This window comes from Pelmatolapia mariae, linkage group LG23 (genome assembly GCF_036321145.2).
Source record: "Pelmatolapia mariae isolate MD_Pm_ZW linkage group LG23, Pm_UMD_F_2, whole genome shotgun sequence".
NCBI classification, from domain to species: domain Eukaryota; kingdom Metazoa; phylum Chordata; class Actinopteri; order Cichliformes; family Cichlidae; genus Pelmatolapia; species Pelmatolapia mariae.
The window spans coordinates 29,054,635-29,074,839 of record NC_086246.1 but is presented as its reverse complement, the minus strand read 5'-3'; the positions used below and the strand labels follow the sequence as shown (position 1 = coordinate 29,074,839).

The 20,205-nt window shown below is 39.1% G+C and overlaps 1 protein-coding gene across 1 annotated transcript in view; it reads right to left on the bottom strand.

The window, feature by feature from the left end:
* Positions 1-6,885: 6,885 nt before the first annotated feature.
* LOC134620495 (prolactin receptor-like) overlaps positions 6,886-20,205 on the bottom strand; it is a 54,975-nt gene continuing 41,655 nt past the window's right edge. Inside the window, exons 5-9 of the mRNA XM_063466677.1 lie at positions 15,970-16,148; positions 15,146-15,299; positions 13,699-13,786; positions 11,779-11,848; positions 6,886-11,339 (exon numbers count right to left, since the gene is read on the bottom strand). Coding sequence (XP_063322747.1) covers positions 10,662-11,339; positions 11,779-11,848; positions 13,699-13,786; positions 15,146-15,299; positions 15,970-16,148 — 1,169 coding nt within the window. The 3' untranslated portion in view covers positions 6,886-10,661. The remainder of the gene's footprint in view (positions 11,340-11,778; positions 11,849-13,698; positions 13,787-15,145; positions 15,300-15,969; positions 16,149-20,205) is intronic.

Here is a 20,205-nt window from a genome sequence, read left to right as displayed (position 1 = left end):
TTCTGGTGAACCTGGATCACTACTGACAGAAGAAAATAAAAAAATGTGCTGTTTTTCTCTTTAGAGGCATCAACAAAATAAAAGCATGCTTCATCCTCACTGACTCTCAACTTTTTTCCTGTAACTTGTTCTATGTTTTCACTACTTTATAGATCAATTTAAATAAATGAATAACACGTACATGAGTACTCTCTAAAACTTCTTGACGAAAGTGTGACACCAGACATTTAATATGATGCTAAGTCTATGTTTTTGTCAACAGTTCAGCTTTGTCATCTGAGTTAATGCCAAAGTTTAATGAAAAAAAAAAAATAGACAGAAACATGATTTTTTAAAAAGATCAAAATTTGTAATTTATTTTCTTAATACATTTTTTTAAAATAAAATGTATGTATTTAGAACATTAATTAACATTAAATTAGACCATATTTGGTCAAAATTAAGCTAATTTATTATAAAGATATTGTTATATCACAATAATTTGATTGCACGTAAAATATCACAAAAAGGACAAAAAAATTATTTGCACTGTACTAAAATCCCTCCAGTGACTGATATTTTGGTACCTATTGTATTATTAGAGTACTATAGTACTAAAAATATGACCTGTCATGTCTATTTTAATTAAACCCTATCGCAGATTTAAACTACAGAAGTAGACCCACAGTCCTTTAGGGACAGACACATTTTAATTCCAGGTCTACAAAAAGCAAACACACACAAAACAGAACATGAAATGCTGAAAGCCGTGTTTTTGTCAGGGACCTGGGTCTGGGGACCCAGGGTTCTCGAATAGTTGATGGACATATGTATATTTGGTGTTGCTGTCTCTCGTTCTCACTGCTTGCGTGTGTGTGTGTGGATGTGTGTGTATCTGGGAGCACCAGTTTACAGGAGTCTTCAGGCCTGGTGGGTGTGCCCTGCAAGGTGGCTGGCCACACCTGAGGAAATGACCACACACACACCTGCAGCTGATCAAGGCTCGTCGGAGGAGCTACTTAGGAGTGTGGCGGAGCGCTCTCCGGCGCTGGATCGTTGCGTGACTACCCATCAGTGTTTTCAACATATCAGTGAGTGTAAGCCCGCCACAGTTTGAAAGTGTCTAAAGTCTGCCTCTGTTATTTCTCACGGGGAACGTGGAAACGAGAGGGCAGCAAGCACGGGGTGCGTGAACACTTGGAAGCGAGGACACAGAGCACAGACACTGGGAGGAAGACACGGCACGGGAGTCTGGGGTGCACAGGGATTTATTTTTGTGCGATTATTTACTTCACTGTAAATAAATGTACTGATTTCATTGAAGAGTCCTGCTTTTGTGGTCCCATTTTTCCACGTTCCCACGGTTTGCCAGCGCTAACAGTGACAGTTTTGATGTGTTAACTAATTATAGAGAAAAGTAAAAAATCACAGTGGTGTAGTGGTCATTATGTGTTCAGACACACTCCTCTCCCCTACATTAGCTACATGAGGTTATATCTACAAATCGGTATCTGTGCAGTTACTGGCAGTATTGACCAATATTGGATCAATATCAAAATATACAGCATCGCACAGTACTACTCTAAATGATACTTGGATAAACACTGATTGGCTCTAAGTGGAACTGATGGTGTTAAACACAAAAGGAAAACTCAGATTTCTAATTGCCCTGCTCTCATTAAGCTCAACATATGTAGCTTGAGTTTATGTCAGTGACAGCGATTAATAATCAGCCTGAAGGGAGGTCAGATTAAGATTTAAGAAGTCTGATTTTTTCTTCTTGTTTTTCTCTCAGCTGTGATTACAGCAGAAATGAATCAAAACACCAAATATTCTTTCAGTTATATTGATCGACAGTCAGTGAGGGTCAACAACAGGCAGCCATGACTAAGATACTAAGCAATCTGACAGAGCCTCATGTTGCTATAAGTGTGTGTGTGTGTGTGTGTGTGTGTGTGTGTGTGTGTGTGTGTGTGTGTGTGTGTGTGAGCTGAGGCCTTCCAGCAGGTCTATTTTTAAGGCGGTGACAGCTGCCTCAGCCTGCAGGCCTCACAGCAGCGCTGAGACCTAACAGCTCTGAGCCTTAAACAGCAGCAGAGGAAGAGCTGCTCTCAGATCAGATCAGATGTGTGAAAATTCTGAAATAATAAACAGGACTTCAGCTGCATAGAAAACAGCCTCCCGCCTCCTACCTGTGTCAGTGTGTGTGTGTCTGAGAGTGAGTATGTTTTCCTACCTCCGTCTGAAAGGTGCTCCTCTGAAGCCGACTCCGACCGCTCTGACACAGCCTCCTAAAGTTAGACCCTCTCACCTCCCCCCGCCCTGGACCGCCTGGCCAGTGGAGGCCCTGACACCTGACACCAGACCTGTGGAGTAACTGAGTACTCTTACTCGAGTACACATCCACAACATGATTATCATGTCTCCTTCCCTCCTTCTACCTTTCCTCCCTTGTCTTTTTTCACATACTTCTTCTTTCTTCCTTGATTCCTTTGGTTTCTTTTCTCAGTCCTTTTCCATCTCTCCTCTTCTTTTCCACCTTTGTTTCTTTATTTCCTGCTCATTTCCTCCTATCTTTTAAACTGATCTCCCTCCCACTGCCTTTCTTCCTGCATTTCCTTCCTTTTCTTTAGTTTATTCCCTACCAACAAAAATTTGGTTGGGGTATTGTGGTGGTAATTTCATCTATCTCGGTCTATTACTTCTGCATTACATGTAAAATTCGGTATTCTTAATACTAGCAATGTTGATTCTTGTGAAATAAGGAGATAAGGTCAGCAAGCCCACTTTCATATTAAATCCTTCTTAAAGACATATTTTTTATAGGTGAATTTTATAAGAGTTACTTCTATCTATCTACCTTTTCTGTGAAAAGATAGATAGGTTACATCTGATAAGCGTATGATAACTTGTTTTTCAAAAGGTCTTATATGTAACAAAGTTACATTGTTGCATTAGAAAACTTTATTACATTTATGTTGTAGATACATTGTACAGTACATTGTATTCATTTTCTTTAAAGTAACAATGTTACAATGTTGTCACATCATCAGCAATGCTGCAAGCTTATCAAATAATGACCAAAAACATCATAAAATGTGTTTGGAGGTCAGTTTCTTTTTAATTTATTCATGACGTTGTTGCTTCAGAGCTTTCCTTTTATTGAGTCCTTTTCTTTCTCTCCTTTCTTTATGCTTTTTTTAAACCTTTTCTTTCTCCTGTAGTTTCTTTCTTTGTCCTTTCTCTCTACTCCTCTGTTGCCCTCCCCTTTTCTTCACTTAGTGTTTTTTCCTGTATTCTGGTTTCAGACAGCAGGTAAACTCTCTGCGTTATAGTCACTCGGCATGATAACACGCTGGCTTTGAAACACAGGAAACAAAGCTTCTAAAAGAAAGGAAAAGGAAGAAATAAAAACTCCACACTGATGTATCACTGGACTTCAGCACAGAAAACAAGTGATGACTGCCTCCCTGTCCTTTAACCACATGACTAACCATTTCAGTGCACAGAACCGTTTATTTTTCTGTTTTTATTTTTGCTTTTGTAACACGACCTCCCGTAGAAAGCTGATTTTCTCAGTCAATGGTAGGAACTGCAGTCTCCCAGGTCTCTGTGTGTCTGTGTTTGTGTGTGTCTGTGTTTGTATGTGTCTGTGTTTATCTGCAGTCAGCTGACAATCATCTGGACTATTTATAGTCTGAGAATGCAGCTAATTTAAGTCACACACACTCACACACACACTGATATTATGAGCTCATTATTTCGAGTTTAAAGGCTTACAAAATGAATTCTAATTACTGGATGTTTCAGCAGATCAAACTGAATTTAAACTCCTCTTTTCCCATGAGAGTCTATTTCCACTTCACGTGATGTGTTTCTACTTGGTCTCATTAGATTAATAAGATACACGAGTCTTCCTGCATGCATGTAGAGCTAATTATGGAAAGACTTTATTTACTGTAACTGCTGAATAAAAACCAGGAAAAGCTCTTGGATAAAATATTATAATAATCACAATTTCAGAGTCTGCCTGTGGTGATTTCTAATCCAGCTGTTTTAAGCAGGAACATCAACATTAATACGATTATAATTTTCTGCTTCTGCAGATCAACTCTTTATCATTTGCTACAAAATTAATGATTTTGCAGACATTGATCTTCACACCACACCGTCCAGTCCATTACAGGGGTGACACACACACACAGACAGAAAACCTACGGCCAGTTCAGGGCCTTTTTTTCTGCCTGTGTCCTTAAAATCAGTCTTGAAGGAAACCCTAAATGACGCTATAGGATAGAGGAGGATTGGCAGAGGAGCTGTGACTGAGATCACATAAGTGTTTTTAACCCTCTGTGTATAAAGTGGTGTGAGATACAGCTCCGCTGTAGTATGGCAGGAAGGGACAAAGCTGCTATATAAGATGATAAACTGTGAGGTTGAGCTCTCTGCTTTACTGTCATGCTCTTATTTTGAAAATGTTGGTCCCTTTTATAATTGAGTCAGTATAAAAGAGCCTTTCCTGGGTTGACTTTTCCTGTTTCTTCTTTTCTTGGTTTCACCATTTTTCCCATTGTTTTTTAAACTTTGCTTTGCTTTCTTTGTTTTCCCTCTTTTGTAAGGTTTTCACCCATGTCCAAGTGTTTCTATAGTCCCAACTCCCCACCTGTCCTCCTGACTGTTTACCCTTCTGTGGATACCTGGATTGCAATTTTATTTATTTATTCAGTAAAACCAAACCTTCTTTCTCTTTCTATCAGCATGTTTTTGTGTTTAATTCCTCTCTCCCATCAATGCCTCATAACACGAAAGAGAAAAGAAAAAAAAAAGTTAAAATTTCATAATAGCCTGAGGTGTTCGGCTGGGAATGATGATCACGGCGTCCCTTTGTAACCATGGTTACTCACTCTTGCATACCTGTGTGCACAGTTTAACAGAAGGAACAGAAACACTGTGCTGCTGTTAACACTGACATTACTCTGAGCAGCAGGCATGATTTCATGGTGACAGTGTGACAGACATGGATATTTCTCACTGTCCTCTGAAGTTTCCTGTAATAACTTTGTTGTGAGTAATGAAGTTATTTTTCAATTAGGCCTAAGTGAGAAATTGGACACTGGAGAAGTGTGTGAATGTCTGGCTCGGTGCGTCACAGATTGCACTGAGCCACAGTGAGATTACAGTGGGTCCGAATTCACCCTCCTAAGTTTGTATCTGAGGCAATGTCCATGTGTGCTGTAGCAGCGACAGATCCTCTGCCTCCTCTTGCCTGGGCCTTGTATATTTCTTTTTTTCTTCTTTCTTTTTTCTTTAAAAAAAAGCTTCTGATATATAGTTGAAGTGCTTGATCTAGTTAGTCACCACAGCTGCTGAGACACAACACTTACAGCTTACATAGCAATGCTATGTTGGATCTGCTGAAAGGATGCTGATTAAGAGGCTAAATAGAAGAAAAGTGCTGCTAATCAAATGTACATAATTAGCAGCACTAATGATTGATGAAATCTTCCCAGGAGTCGAAGTCCCAGCAAATTTACCCCTAAGTCAGCCCATGGGCTACATCTCAGATGCTACAGACCTCATAATCAGAAAAAACGACCAAGTATGACTTGTTTGAAAGGATTTCCAGGTATAAGCCACTTCTCGCTAAAAAGAACATGGCAGCTTAAATACTTGAATACTTATAGAATAATATCCTTTAAACATATGAGCCCAAAGTGGAGTTGTCACTGAGCTGACCATGAACTCCTCTGTATACCAAAGTATTCTAGAGTCAAATGTGAGGACTTCTGTCTAACAGCTACAGCTTGGACCAAACTGGATGCCAAGCACAGCAGAAAATGTACAACAGAATGGCTGAAAAAGAAAAAGATAGAGGCCCAGTCAAAGTCCAAATGTCAACCTGATTGAAATGCTGCCGAGGGACTTTAAGAGGGCTGTGCATAAATGAGTGCATACACACCTCCATGAAGCAAGAAGAGAGGGTCAAAATTCCCCCATGACCATGTGAGAGACTGATAAAGTCAAACATTGAATGATGAATTCAGTTTATTGCAATTAAAGGGGGTTCCACGAGCTACTGAATCATAGAGCGTTTGCCACAGGACTGCAAAGAAATCTTTCTTTTTCACATGACTGTGACAATATAAACAGCTCCAGGAATACTGTCATGTTGAGATCATTAAATGCCTGCTTTAAAAAACAAACAAACAAAAAACAGTGGGTAAATGATGGAGCTTTGCCAACCAGCATATTTAATAAAAACAACAACAACAAGGAAGTCTCCTTAAGTAGAACACCTACTTAACTCCTTAACTCCTGGTGTCTGATTGTATCTCTGGTGGAAGGGACTGTGACTTACCAAAGAGCCATGTGCTCAGACTGAGGAATGAAAATGGAGCATCCAGGGAAAACTCGAGCAGTCAGTGGACTTTCACACATGACACATTTGACTCTCATGAGAAGCCACTGTTTTCTCTTAATTTCACATTATTTATTTTCTCCTATTTTTATTTTTAGCTTCTTTTGGTGTTTGGTTCCTTTAGGCCTGTTACAAAATAAAACTTACGATAAGCCCAGTTCCACCTAAAGTAAGCCTAGCTCTTTATTCTAGGCATTTATAAATGATATATTGACAGTTCATTAATATTTAGTAACCATTTATCTATCTTAAATAAGTTGTTGATCATCACAAGGACAAGAAGATATAACTCACATAAGAGGCAGGACAGAACCAAATCCAGTTATGCTGACAGGTAACTACAATTTGGACACATTAGTGAGAAACATGAGAGGAAATAAACCAGAATGATTATTCTTGGAGCAATCACGAATCACTCCGTTTTATCAACAATCTCAAACAGTTTTGATTTAAAGGTGTGTGCCTTAAGAATGATGAAGCCCACACACTTAGAAGCTTTTAAACTCTTTATTTTATTGAAGAGTAATCGAAAGTGCTTTTGTCTAGACACAATGAAAGGTGAAACTGTAACTAACACTGAGCAGGTTTTGTACATGCTCCACACAGCACACATGTGCAGACACTGTAGGTGTTCACCCATCAACCATTTTTGCTCACATTAAAAGATTTCCAGGTGTGTAGGAGTGGCACGTTGGCTGCTTGAGAGTTCAACACGACAGAGGAATAGCAAACAAATAGTACTCTGTGAGAAAAGGCACGTACAGGCACAAGAAGAGGTAACAGCACGACGTCTAACTGCAACATCCACAAGAAAAAAAAAAACACGGTGACGGCACACTTCTCAGTGTCAGAGCTAACAGGGCAGCGGTGTTTACATCAGTGTACAATGACAAGAGTTTTATAGATAGTGGTCCACTTCCAACACGTCCATCAGGGTCAGTTTTTTATCCTCAATGAATCCACCACAGATGACATGGCATATCTACATAGCTCAACTTGGTCTTGCAGAAATACATGACATGACTACAAACATCATGTGATTAATGGTAGCAGTAGAATAAAAGTCACATAACACCTCAGAAGGGTAAGGTGGTAGAGCAGCTCCCAAGACTGTCAATGAGGAGAGCGGGGTTTTTGTCCCATGTTGGACAGTAATTATTGTTTTCTTTCTCAGTCAGTGTTATGGTTAAGTCAGCCAGACCTCACTGTAGGAAATCAGCCCTGTACTTATACCCAGGAGGTCAAACACTACATTTTTGTCAAAACTTAACTCCTTCTACCTTCTGGTGCTGGTGCAGGTTCTGTGATAGTGACTTTTAAGAACTAACCCACATTTTCAAGAGTTTGAGAACTTATAGTTTTATAAGTTTATTGGGGTAATACTGAGCAGAAGTTTGGGTACTTTCCATTGGAAGAAAAATAATTCTGTGGGCTGAACCTGTTAATTATTGTTGCCTTTCTTATGGTAGCCCTCCCAGAGCCACTGGCATTAGGGGGTCCAGCTATGGGCTCAGCAATTGGGTGGAACTGTTCTCCTTTTGGTGGAAATGCATAAAAACAGGTCTAGATTAGGCACCAGCACCATATCTGTGGAAAAGGAGCAACAGATAAAACCAGGATTTTATTCTCAGGGCTGTGGTTTGATAGAAATAGTAATAATTACGGTGGGTGTAAATTCTGACTCATCACATGTGGATGCTTATAAAAAAAACCCCATTGGGGTCACATTTAAAGGCTCTTCTAAGCATTATTTTTAAACAAGAAGAATTATTGTTTTATTAGTTTAAGTCTGTCAAGATATCATCATCATGTTGGAAAAAGACTTTTTAATAGAATTAACCAGTAAGTACATGTAAAACTCTCTGGTAACCATGGCAACAGGATAGGAACTCATTGCTTTCCACTGCTAAAGTGTGATTTCGTGGTCATTTCATGTATTTCTGTGTCCTGAAACAGCTAGTGGGACACCAATGGCAGCCATTTCGACAATAACAAGGTAGAAATTATTAGTAAGCTACAGAACCCACCTCAACACAGTGGTTACAGCATTTCTCTGAGGCTTAAGGAATCAAAAATCACCCAGTGTGTCCAGCTGGTAAAATGCTACTGGCTTTTCTTTGGTGGCATGTTTGGCACTCTGATGCTGGGAAAGTTTTAAGACATTCTGAAACAGCCAAATAATTTCATGATATTGTTGGGCTTGAATTTCAGGATACTGACTGGTCAAATCCTTCCCAGGGTGTCTAGGATATAAATTATGGAAGTGTTTGGACATTCAGAAGTAAGACTGGTACATCAAGAGGCCTTATGTCTTAGACACATTACAGGTATTGTTCATCCCATTGGTCTGAAGAATAGTGCTAGAACAGCTTTCTAATTTTAGCTGTCATTACAGTCTGGAAATAGAGTAAGATCACCTTGCACCAAAGATCAGCCAGCAGCAGATGGACAGATTGGATTTGCTCTTAAAAATATCCTTCTTTTTCAACCAACTCTTTGTATTTAACCCCTGACGAGTCCTCAGACTCAGTGAATACTCTTTGAATTCACTGGCCTAAATACAAAATGTAATACTGCAATTTAAATGCATGCACTGATTCTCTTTGCTCTGATTTCCAAAATATGTCACTTCTATCCAAGAAAATAAAGAACACGCTACCTGAGGGTGGTCTTTCATCATTTCAAAAAATATATATAACACTTTTTGTAATAGTGTTATTTTTTAATCCTGACTGAAACCATCTGTTATGAAAATATATATTATTGTGTAATAGTCCACAGGGGGAGGGCTTTACCTTATTGAATATTCTCTGGAAACTAAAGAGATGTGGCCAGAGGTAGAAGTTTGTTAATCCTGTGAGGTCTCAGTGATTATACTGATGCTTAGTGATTACAAAGTCATTTTGTTATTATCCCAATTCCCAAAAGTTACAGCAATCAGAATGCCTTTTGCTTCTCTCCAAAATATAGGGTCCTGACTGAGACCTCACAAAGTTAAACATACTGAGTACAATGAAAAGAAATTCACAGTTTCTGTCTTCCTGAGGGAGTGGAGTTACTTTTCCTTGATTCCTTTTATTTCTGGAATAAATCTCTAAATAAATCTGTTGGGACTCTGGACTGAAAATGTAAAAGGTTCCTCCTCTGAAGAGAAACAGGTGTTCTCATCTGCCACGTCCAGCTTCTTCGCGGCAGCCAGCTTCATGTCGTACCAGCAGTGTTAGTTTAACTTCAGGGCCAAGCCTTTCCGTCACCCACATATATATATATATAGCTATATATATATATCTATATATTAATTCTTTTATATATATATTTATATTTGTTTATTTTTTATTTTTTTCCTCCCCAGACTGGGACACCCACTGAAATGTGCCAGACTCACATTCTGAAAGTGATGCAGAGTGTGATGCAAATATTCCCCTACAAGGCTGGCACATTTAAGTACAACACAATGGAATAAGTTGATATCCTGGACATGAAGATTGCCAGCTGGTAGAGTTTGATATTTACAGCTTTGTAACATATATGTGTAATATGCATCAGATGTTGCTTTAATGACACTGAAAGAGAAAACAGTGGGTTGAAAGTTAAACATACCCCGTAAATCAAACACCCTTCAACATCAGATTGCACTTTTTCCTGAGAAGACATACAACCCCGAATGAGAAGCTTTGGGGAAAAGCAGTGAGTGGTAATGTGACATTTATATTCTTTTATTTACAGTTACGCTTCCTCAAGTTTGATGAACTCCATTACCCATAAATAGGGCTCAGTGTTAATCTCATCAGGAAATCCAGCTTTTGTGGATGACGTGCTTGCATGTATTAATTTAGTCTTGATTTTTTTTCTCTTAACTATTGATTTCTTTGATTTTAGCTCTAGCATAGTGCATGTGAAGCTTAAAATTTAGCCAAGTGTCTTTGAAATTATGAGTTTCAATACTGTGAGGGCCCAAATGTTGGTCATCGAAACATAATGTTCTTTATTGCATCAGTATTGTTGGTCCATAGTCTGTTAAATGGTTTCCAATACTAGATCAGGATTTTAGCAAGCTAAAAAAAAGGCTCTTTGAGCCTGCAGGTTTACTTCCTGTTGTTAAGTCAACCAGGTGCTCTTCTTCTTTGAAGCTTGAATGGTGTGGAACAGAACAGTATCACTTTCCAGTCAAACCAGCAGGTTACAGGAGATTTTACTTTGCATATTTTAAAAGTCTCTGCGTTAGACGCATTTTCTCAAAGTTTATGGATCTCCTTCCTGTGACTCAGCCACTGTTGTCAACAGCAACAGGCAGCAGAGGGACAGCCGCCTCACTCTTCTCAGAGTTCCCACCATCATTCTTCCTAGTTTGGTGGTTGGTTACCTTCTTTTTCTCCTCCTTCTCTGCAGGATCTAAATTGGCCCTTGGGAGAGGTGGGAACTCCCTGCAGTATGGCGGCGGCAAGCATGGCACTAGATGCACCTCACCACTTTCATTTAAGAGCTGGACACAGGTGTAGAAGTCCTGCGGTGAGGGGCTGGTACTGAAAGTGAGGTCTGGAGTGGGGATGGTGTTGGAAAGGCTGGGATGTTCCATCATGCTGTAGTCTGTCCCAGGCAGTGATACGATCTCTGGCATCGGCCACGGGGAAGGAATACTCAGAGGTGGGGTGAAGGCTTCAGTGGGTAAAGAGCAGTAAGGTGGCACACTCTGCACGTACGAGTTTGGGTTTAGAGCTGTGAGCTGATGGCGGGCGGACGCTTCTGAGGGTGCCGGGTTGCAGGGAACTATTAAGGTGTCCCTCTCTGATTCTGTAGGGTTGTGTGCGTCGCTGCTGTGCTTCGGTGTGGTGAGATAGATGTCATCGGCGCTCACGTGGTCCCAGACTTCCTCAGAGTAGCTTGGAGGCCTGTAGCTGTGGAAGTTACTGAAGTGACGGTTGATTTCGTCCAAGTTCCCCTTCTGAGGATGGAGGTGGGGATGGGAGGAATAAATAAAGAAAAAATTAATGAACCAATGAGAAATTAAGATGTAGAAGAGAATGGGAAAAGAAGAAGAATGATAAAGGAAATGATAGTAAGGCAAATTAAGAAATTAAGAGCAAGAGGATCAGGAAAGCAAAAGAATGAGAAATGAAAATTAAGAAAAGAGATGAGGAAAAATAGAATCAAAATGTAAATGGGAAATAAGGAAAGTGATAGAAAAAAGAAAAAGAACATGAGGGCAATTTTCAGTGAAAACAGCAAAAGAAGGAGAAACATGAGGGTACAATAAGAAAAAGAGGGGGAGGGGAGATAAAAGCAAACAAATGGAGAGAAGGCAATAAAGGAGCAGAAGTACAAGGTCAGGACAAATGGCTAAAACGCGACCCTGAAAGCAGGGATGCATGCACGCCTCTTACCTTCAGGAGCAATGGGTCAATGCCGATGATCCGTGGCTTTGGAATGGGTGGCAGGAAGTACTCTTTTATTCTGAAGGTGAACGTAGACAGAGAGGAGGTTTGAACATGTCAGTACACAAACAAAAACAACACATTCATCCTCCCACACTGTAACAGTGTGACCCTGAGAAGAGACAAAACCTATCTCCGTTCACTCATTTTGTCCACACTGAGGAGTGAAGCTAATCTTTATTTTTCACAGTGTGTTTCTGTGGAGCCTCTGAAAGGTTCTCATGGAAAATATTATTCTGAACCACTTTCTGCTTTAAATAGGAACTGTTGGTGTGTATTATGGGGCAGTGCAGATATGATAAATTATAGGGAAGAGAAGCTCAAACACATGATTCATGATTCAGTGAAAATATCCTGATCACCTCCTGGTGGCTGTATGTAGTATAGCTCATAAGCCACACCCCCTCTATTTTGTGACTACACAGTCTACAGCAGGGGTGCCCAATCCCAGTCCTCGAGAGCTACCATCCTGCAGCTTTTAGATGCATCCTTGTTCCGTCACAGCTGAATCAAAGGATTGGATTACCTCTTCAGCATGCCATCAAGTTTGGCAAAGGCCTGATAACAAGCCATTTATTTGATTCAGGTGTGACGGAACAAGGATGCATCTAAAAGCTGCAGGATGGTAGCTCTCGAGGACTGGGATTGGGCACCCCTGGTCTACAGTGTCCAAGATCAGGTTAATCCCCAATTTTTATTAGCTTTTCGTTTTGGAAGTTTGGTGGTCTGAAGCATTCAGGTGTATGTTAACACAATGTTAAGGAGGAAAGACATGGGGAATGACCTTGGAGATGTATTTTTTGTGGCCCATCAACCTGAAAATGTTTTTAGGTCATTTTCAAGCTATGTCCATAATTTCTATTGTGAAAAGGATTATTCAAAAAAGACTGATCAACAAGCTGGTTTGAAGGGGTTGCCAAGAGAAAACAACTTCTCTCTATGTTGTTTTCTCTTGCCAAGACAAAACAACATTGCAACACAGCTTAAGTTTGCAGTGATGCATCTGAACAAACCAGAAGACATCCTTTGGGCAGAAGAGACCAAGGTAAAGATGTTTGATCATAATGCACAAAACAGACACAGTGTATCAGCACAAACAATTCATACCAGCTTACAGCATGGTGGTGGAGGGATCATGAGTTAGGCTTGTTTTGCAGCCACAAGTCAATGAGTCAACCATGAGGTGCTCTGTATACCCAAGTATTCTAGAGTCAAATTTGAGACCATCTGTCCAACAACTAAAGCTTGGCCCAAACCGTGTCATTAAACAGGACAATGATCCCAAGCACAGTAGAGAATCTACAACAGACTGACTGTGGCTCAGTCAAAGTCCAGACTTTAACCTGATTGAAATGCTCTGGTGGGACTAGATTTTTTTTTTCATTATGTAGCAATATGTAAAACCTTGAAAAAGGGTGTACTTGCTTTTTACCATGAGTCTTAAATTGACACACATAAAATAGGCAGCTTCACGGCAGCACTAAGCTAGCACACACACATTGAACGAAGTCGGTGTTCCAGCCATAAAAAGTTTTTAATCTTTTAAAGAATTTAGAGTTATCTCTTAGTCAGCTCTTCCTCTGCGTCAGAATTGGATAGTTTAACAATTCCTCTGGAGCTGAACATTCTTTACAACTTTGAAGGTCTTCCTAAAAATGAATCAGTTCAGATGTAAAGAAAATTCTTATTGACAGCTACAAAAACAAGAAGCAGGGCAGCAGTTAGCGTCTTATTTCTACACCTGCAAAATTAAATCCAAAAATCTAAATCAAATGATGCGTGTGTGTGTGTGTGTGTGTGTGTGTGTGCACGCGCGCATGTGTATATGTGGCAAGACAAAGATGGAAACAGATGTGTATTTTTTCTCACCTCTTGCTTTGTAGAACAATACTGAAGGTGATAACAAGCAGAGCCACAACGCCGACTCCAGTCACCAGAATCAGCACCAGCAATTTACCTGCACAGGTAAAACACACCTTGAGTCACCGTCCCTCTCCTCCCCCCCTGCAGCTTTACTCCTTCAGTGACACATTTAATTGGGAAAAGGGATTTTTTTGTTTAATAGAGGAAATCTTTTGCGGTGTTGTGTGTGGGCCTAAGGGGCTTGGACCCACCAATTTAACAAAGAGCCCATCAGCACTGCCTGTGAGAGAGATTTTCCTTGATTTTATGTTAAATGATTATAACAAATACAATTAAAAATAAAAAATGAAAAAAGACTGTTGTTTTCCAATCTTTGAAGGTAACATTTATTAATTTATCATTCAAACCAAGCAAGCAGGGATTATTCAGCAGAGACTCAAGAAACTTTCTTTAATTTTTTTTTCTTTTGCATTGCATACTGCTGTGGATGCCATATCTTGTGACATGGGCATGATGCTTACTGAAGCAGCATGGCTTTCTCCTGCTGTTAAAAGATATTTACACTAGCCTTAGGGGAAAAAACTCATTTTTCCTGAGATTGTTAATAAATAGGTCACATGTATTTTACACAGTAGCTTTTTTCATAGTTGAACTACACAGAACTGAAAATTTCTGCGGATCTTTCTCTTTGAAAGCAGAGACAGTTTCTATTGAGAGAAGTTAATGAATTTAAAGTACAGTGAGCCTCTCGATTGATGAGAGTCAATGTAGCTTATCAAACAGTCTCTTTCTTCAGCTCTCGTTTACTGTGATCTAGCCTATATGATGGAAATAATTCAAATAAGACAGTATTTATTTAATTTCAGTTGGATTTTAGTGTCTAGCCATCCATCCATCATCTATGGAGTAGTAGCACCTCTAATCTGAATCCCTCCCAAATGGCTGAAGTCCTCACCCGATCACTGAGGGAGAGCCTCTTTCAGTCACTACCCACAGCTTGTGAACTGGCTTATATTAGTCTTTCTAATGTACAGCAAAAATAACATGTGTCAATAATACAGTGTCAAGCTGTAGATGTTTGACAGAATCAATCCTTCCTCCTGTACCACAGCACTACTGAGTTTGTGTTGAGAGCTTTTAACTGGATGGTGTTTTTTTAAGTTATTGATGTCTTGTCATTGCCTGTACTAAATGCAATGTGATTTTATGCCTGCATTATAAAGCTTTAGTTAGGATCTACAATAAAAATAGGTGCTTAACTTTCTTGTACTTGCAATAAAATTCGTTCAAAATGAATCTCATGAGAAACCGATAAAATATAATTTAAAAATGCAGAAACATACTGTGTTCACTGCAATTAAAACAACAATACATGTAAAAATAAGAAACACTTAAAAGTCAAAACCAGAAGCATGTAAATCAGCACCGTCACTCCATCTGGCTGCTGATGTACCTGCAGACGGCCTCGGGGGGATGCTCATCAACAGCGTGGCACTCCAGTCACTCCACAGCTTGGAGTGCTGCGGACGGCAACGAACTCGGACCACGTAGTCATCCACCGGGAGTCCAAGAAGCTCCACCTGAGGCTCACGTAGAGGTTGCTTCACCTGCAAACAGACAACATGTTCTGTGACATGCAGACCATAATGAACTACTTTATACTTAAAACTCTGTCTAAAGAAGAGTAATGAACTCAGTGTAACATTTTCTGCCACATTGTTTTACGCAGATTTTTGTTAGCAAAACTTTTTTCTGTTTTTGGTTTGTTTGTTTTGTATCTTGAGATTCTCTGTGCTCAATTTAGGGTCTCTCCTCTTTTTTCCTGACATTTTGTTGAAGTTCGCCATCCTCATCACATTTTTGTTTGAGCTTGTTTTCTCTAACGTCTATTAATTAAATTCTGTACAAGATTCAAAATATCATCTTCTATACAGATGATGTACCCAACATCTTCCTCACAGCCACAAGCTAGTTTCAGTGAATTACTATTAGTTCTCATTCACCCGAAACCAAAACTCGATTAAAACAAATGACTGTAATCTCACATTTGAACCAGTTGTCTGCGCTTAAATTATTTTAAAAGTAAAATAAAATAAAATAAAGGCAAATATCACCAATTTAATTCAGAAACACACTTCAGTGATGTAAAGACTTCTTTTCTTTCCTAAATAAATATCCAGAACTGTAAATGCAAAGAGCTTCACCCAAGAACTTGTTTGTTTTTTTTCCCATTTGTATAAAAACTCATCTGTAGTTCATTATTACTTCTCTCTTTACCTTCCAGTTGTCTGGCTCGGTAATACGTCTGTACTGCAGCTCATAGACCAGCGTGATCCAACCGTACTGCACATGGGCAGGCACTGGGTAGGTCCAGGAGATCAGCGCATTGTGGCCCACTTCATCACCACCGACGTCTGTCAGGTTGTAGGTCAGGTTGACTGGTGTTTCCGTCTGAACTGTGAACAAAAAAAAAAAAAAAAGATCCAGAACATGGTAAATAGTGTATCAGAATTGTCAAAATTCTGGGTTCTCTATTCTCTTAGACTTGGGTAGTAACTATTAGTACCCTACTTATCACAAAGCATATTGGGAGGCTTTGAGAGTACTATACAGGGATATAATATAAACACTACACTCTATATATTTTAACATAAAAAAATGTCAAACTTACTATGTAGTGAGTTGTGAAAATGCATTGGAGTGTTCTCAGTAAAACTTTAATTGAAATTCGACATCAAAGGGTATTTGTCAGAGGGAAATTCACCCTCTGACTGATTCATCTAAGGTGTGTTTGCTTCTTCTTAGGTGTGCGACATTTCAGTAATGAGTCATGAGAATAATTAGTTTCTAACACTGAAACTGTAACCTTTAACTTCCATTCCAGTGAAACTGCCACCCTGCATTGGACTCTATCTGCAGCTGTTAGCTGAATCTCCTGCATGGCTGTGATAAGAGCGACGTCTCTGACCTCCCCTGACATCTGAGGCACACAAAAAAAGAGCACTACACTGCTGGTCACATGACGCTGCTTCACACACGTGTTCAATGATAATGATGCCAAGCAGACCTCCAATCTGCAACCCCTCAAAACCAGCTCAGGAAGTGGACTGCTCTGGTCCAAATGTGCAGCATCTGGATAATAACAGACACTCAGTCCCCAATAAATGAGATTAGCAGCTGGCAGAGGCCTCATGGTCATTACACGCAGAATCTCAATATAAGCAGGGTTTGAGGCTTTTAAAAAACGTCCCTCAATTAAGGAATGACCTTGTGAATCTTATATTTAAGTAAGAATGAATGGCTGCTAATTGACTCAATATGAAGTGAAACAAGATTCTAATTACATCAGGAGCTCACTCACATGGTTAACCTTGAAATGCTCCGCAGCTAAATTACTTCAGTTCAGACTGAGCATACTGAGAGATTCTGAGGTTGGTTTCAACTTTATTTGATCCTGCAGCTTTTTACAAAGCATAACAAGCACATACTAACTTCAGTCTCTGCTTGTTACATTTGACTGAAATTGGATGGAAGAAAAACTTGGTCTCCTTTAGTCTTTCTGCATTACATCTGACATTGATTAAGTATGGCCTGTGATAGCAGGTCCTTTCATAATTTTTCTTCTTCTTTTGACTCAGTTTTGTTACCATTCTGTATATGAATGTACAGCAGTAGTACATAGAAGCTTTAAAACACCACATAAAAATGAATAAAACTAATTCCCTGAACATTTTTCAGACATACATAAATAAATAAATAACATACATAATGATTAATAGCATTTCCAAAATAAAGACATCATGCTGTTGTATCTCTGCCTCAGGTGAGAGGCTTACAAGTTCAGAATCAGGAAACATCGCCTTAAACAGCGCATGACAGAAGCTGACTTCTCAGGTGTGGTACACATAATACTTTGGCCTCAGTGTAGCAGTCAGTCAAAGACTTAACACCTACAAAAATGTCATGACCAGTGCTACTAGAAGGAACTGATGATGAAAAACTTCATTGTGTTATTTTTTTAGGTGCCTTCCACTTGTGAGTAATCTTGCTCACTGTTGAATGATGGACTTCAAATTGTTTGGAAACGATCTTACAACGCTCCAGTAAATGATAGGCAGGAAAACGGTTGCTTCTCTAAGACCATTGCTGATGTCTTTCCTTCTTGGCATTGAGTTACCGCACACCTGAATGTTCCTGACTAGCAAACTCCTAAAAACTTTTATAGAGGTGCTCACACTTGCTGATGAAATGTAAAATATTTGAATTTAAAAAGGGTGAAATTTTATTTTACCATGACTGTATATTTGATTAAGTATTATGGTTTGTTTCTGTCATAAATACCTTTTAAAAACTAAAAAGGCCTTTCACAAGTAAAGACATTTTATGTGAAATCAAATTTCATACTTTTTAAAACTTCTTAAGAATGCATGGGAACCCTGATTTATCTACCTCATGTGGAGACATATAATTACATTCCGCTTTTTTCACACAACTAGATTTCCATTTGCTTTGCAGACTTGTGCTTAAGTGTTACTTTTTACTGCCATTAACATCAGTGGAGAATAAATCCAATTTAGCCAGAAGTCAGCAATCATGTCAGTCGGGATGGTGGTTATCAACTTTCTTCATTAACACAAACCTTGCGCTTCAGAGAACATGCTCAGATGTTTGATGCTAAATTTGACTCTTTTGAACTTTTTTACACAAAATTAATCACTGGAGTGCCGCTGGTTTGAGTCAGTGGAACAGAAAGCAACAGGCTCTAAAATAAGTCAAGAAAGCAGTGCTGGGAGAAAACCATTAATATTGTGAATTCAAGTGAAAACATTTATTTTGCCACTCAATCTGCTCTCAATGCTGCTGTTTCTTTCTAAACTGACAGCTGCTCAATAAAGATGTTACATGTTAAACTAGATCCATTTAAATAAAGCTGAAGAAGAGCATTCAGGTATGGCACTGTGCCATAATGAAGGAGACGAGGAAATCACTTTAGCTTTGGACCAAAGCAAAGTAAAATTTGTTTTCCCAAATTGAATAGGCTCTATAATAGACTGAACAGCTTTCTAATCGCTGCTTGATTTGTTGCCATTCCAGCTAAAAATGGAGTTTAGAGCCAAGCCAACTGGTAATGTATTTTCTGATTCAGGAATTTAAATGCATGTAAGTTGTGAGGAGACAGCAGACAGTGTGTGCTGACGGCATCTTTAGGTGATATTGCAAAAGTACAAATGGGAAGTGCCAAAAAAGCCAAATATTGACAACACAGCATTCTGACCTGTCATCCAAATATGGTCCCTCTAGGTTACAAAAAAAGCATAGCCAAAACACTTACATACAAACCAATGTGTGACATCACTGTGGCTGTGTCCATCTGTTATATACAGTTTATGTGTAAAACGTATTCCCTCAGGAGACGGTACTTGTTACACTTAAAGACAATTTTAAATCAAAACTCTAAACACGACCTGTCCAGACGAAGTTATGTGTTGAGGGTAAGTATCATGGTGATTCAGCCAGATAGCCACAACGCTTCCTTTAATCTCCCTTCATAGCGCACACCTCAAATCCCCCTATTATCCTCTATTTAGGTTCAGGATTAATCCAATCCAGATGAAGTAGGTGGGTAATTATTCACCCCATCACAGTAACTATTACAGTTGTTATTATCTCCTAGTTCTCGGCAAACTGGCAGCTCTGTCAACTGTCAAGTGCTCTTTGTCTTTTTATGAACTTGAAGACGAGCCTAAAGACTGAAGCGACCTGTTTCTGAAAAGTGGTTCCTTATTAATAGATAGACAAACATGTGGCACCATTTTTAAGTTATGTTTGACCCAGACCCAAAGGAAAATCCTCCTCTGTCCTTGAGTGTTAATTTTTTTAATGAATGTTGTGATATAATGATAAAGAGGTAAAATTTACAGCTGTACTTAGTTAGGGCTAATTTTGAGCAAGGACGAAACCTGTTATTTACATAGTGAATAAAGGTCATATCGAGCTGCTTGTACTAATAACACATTTGGTTGCTTTTTACCAGATACACATAAAATTACAGCTCAATTATAATGACAGTGAGGAAAAGTTAAAAACCTACTGATTTCCAGTCCAAAGTCTTTTGGCTCTTCATGTACAAATGCTTTTCTGTTTCTGGTTTAAATCCAGTTTGAGATTAGAACAAGTTCTCCTTCCCGTGAACTTGCTGTGAATGATCTTATTTATGCAAACTTTTACGTTTTCCAGGAGGTAAAATGAATTAAAGCCTGCAGACAATAAAGTCATCTCACTTTTGCCCTTTATTTCGCTGCTGCTTTGACCACAGCTGGCTGTCTGAGCATGAAGATTTCATTTAAAAAAAAATGGGGTTATCAATACTCAGACATGAATTTTGAAGCCTTGAAACTCGCTCTGTTTTCATCTGTTTTCTTGTATCACTTTGTTCTCAATGTTAGTCAGTAAATAAGAGGTCACAAGGAGAAATCTGCACCAAAATCAATTTCCAATGGAATCAAATTCCAT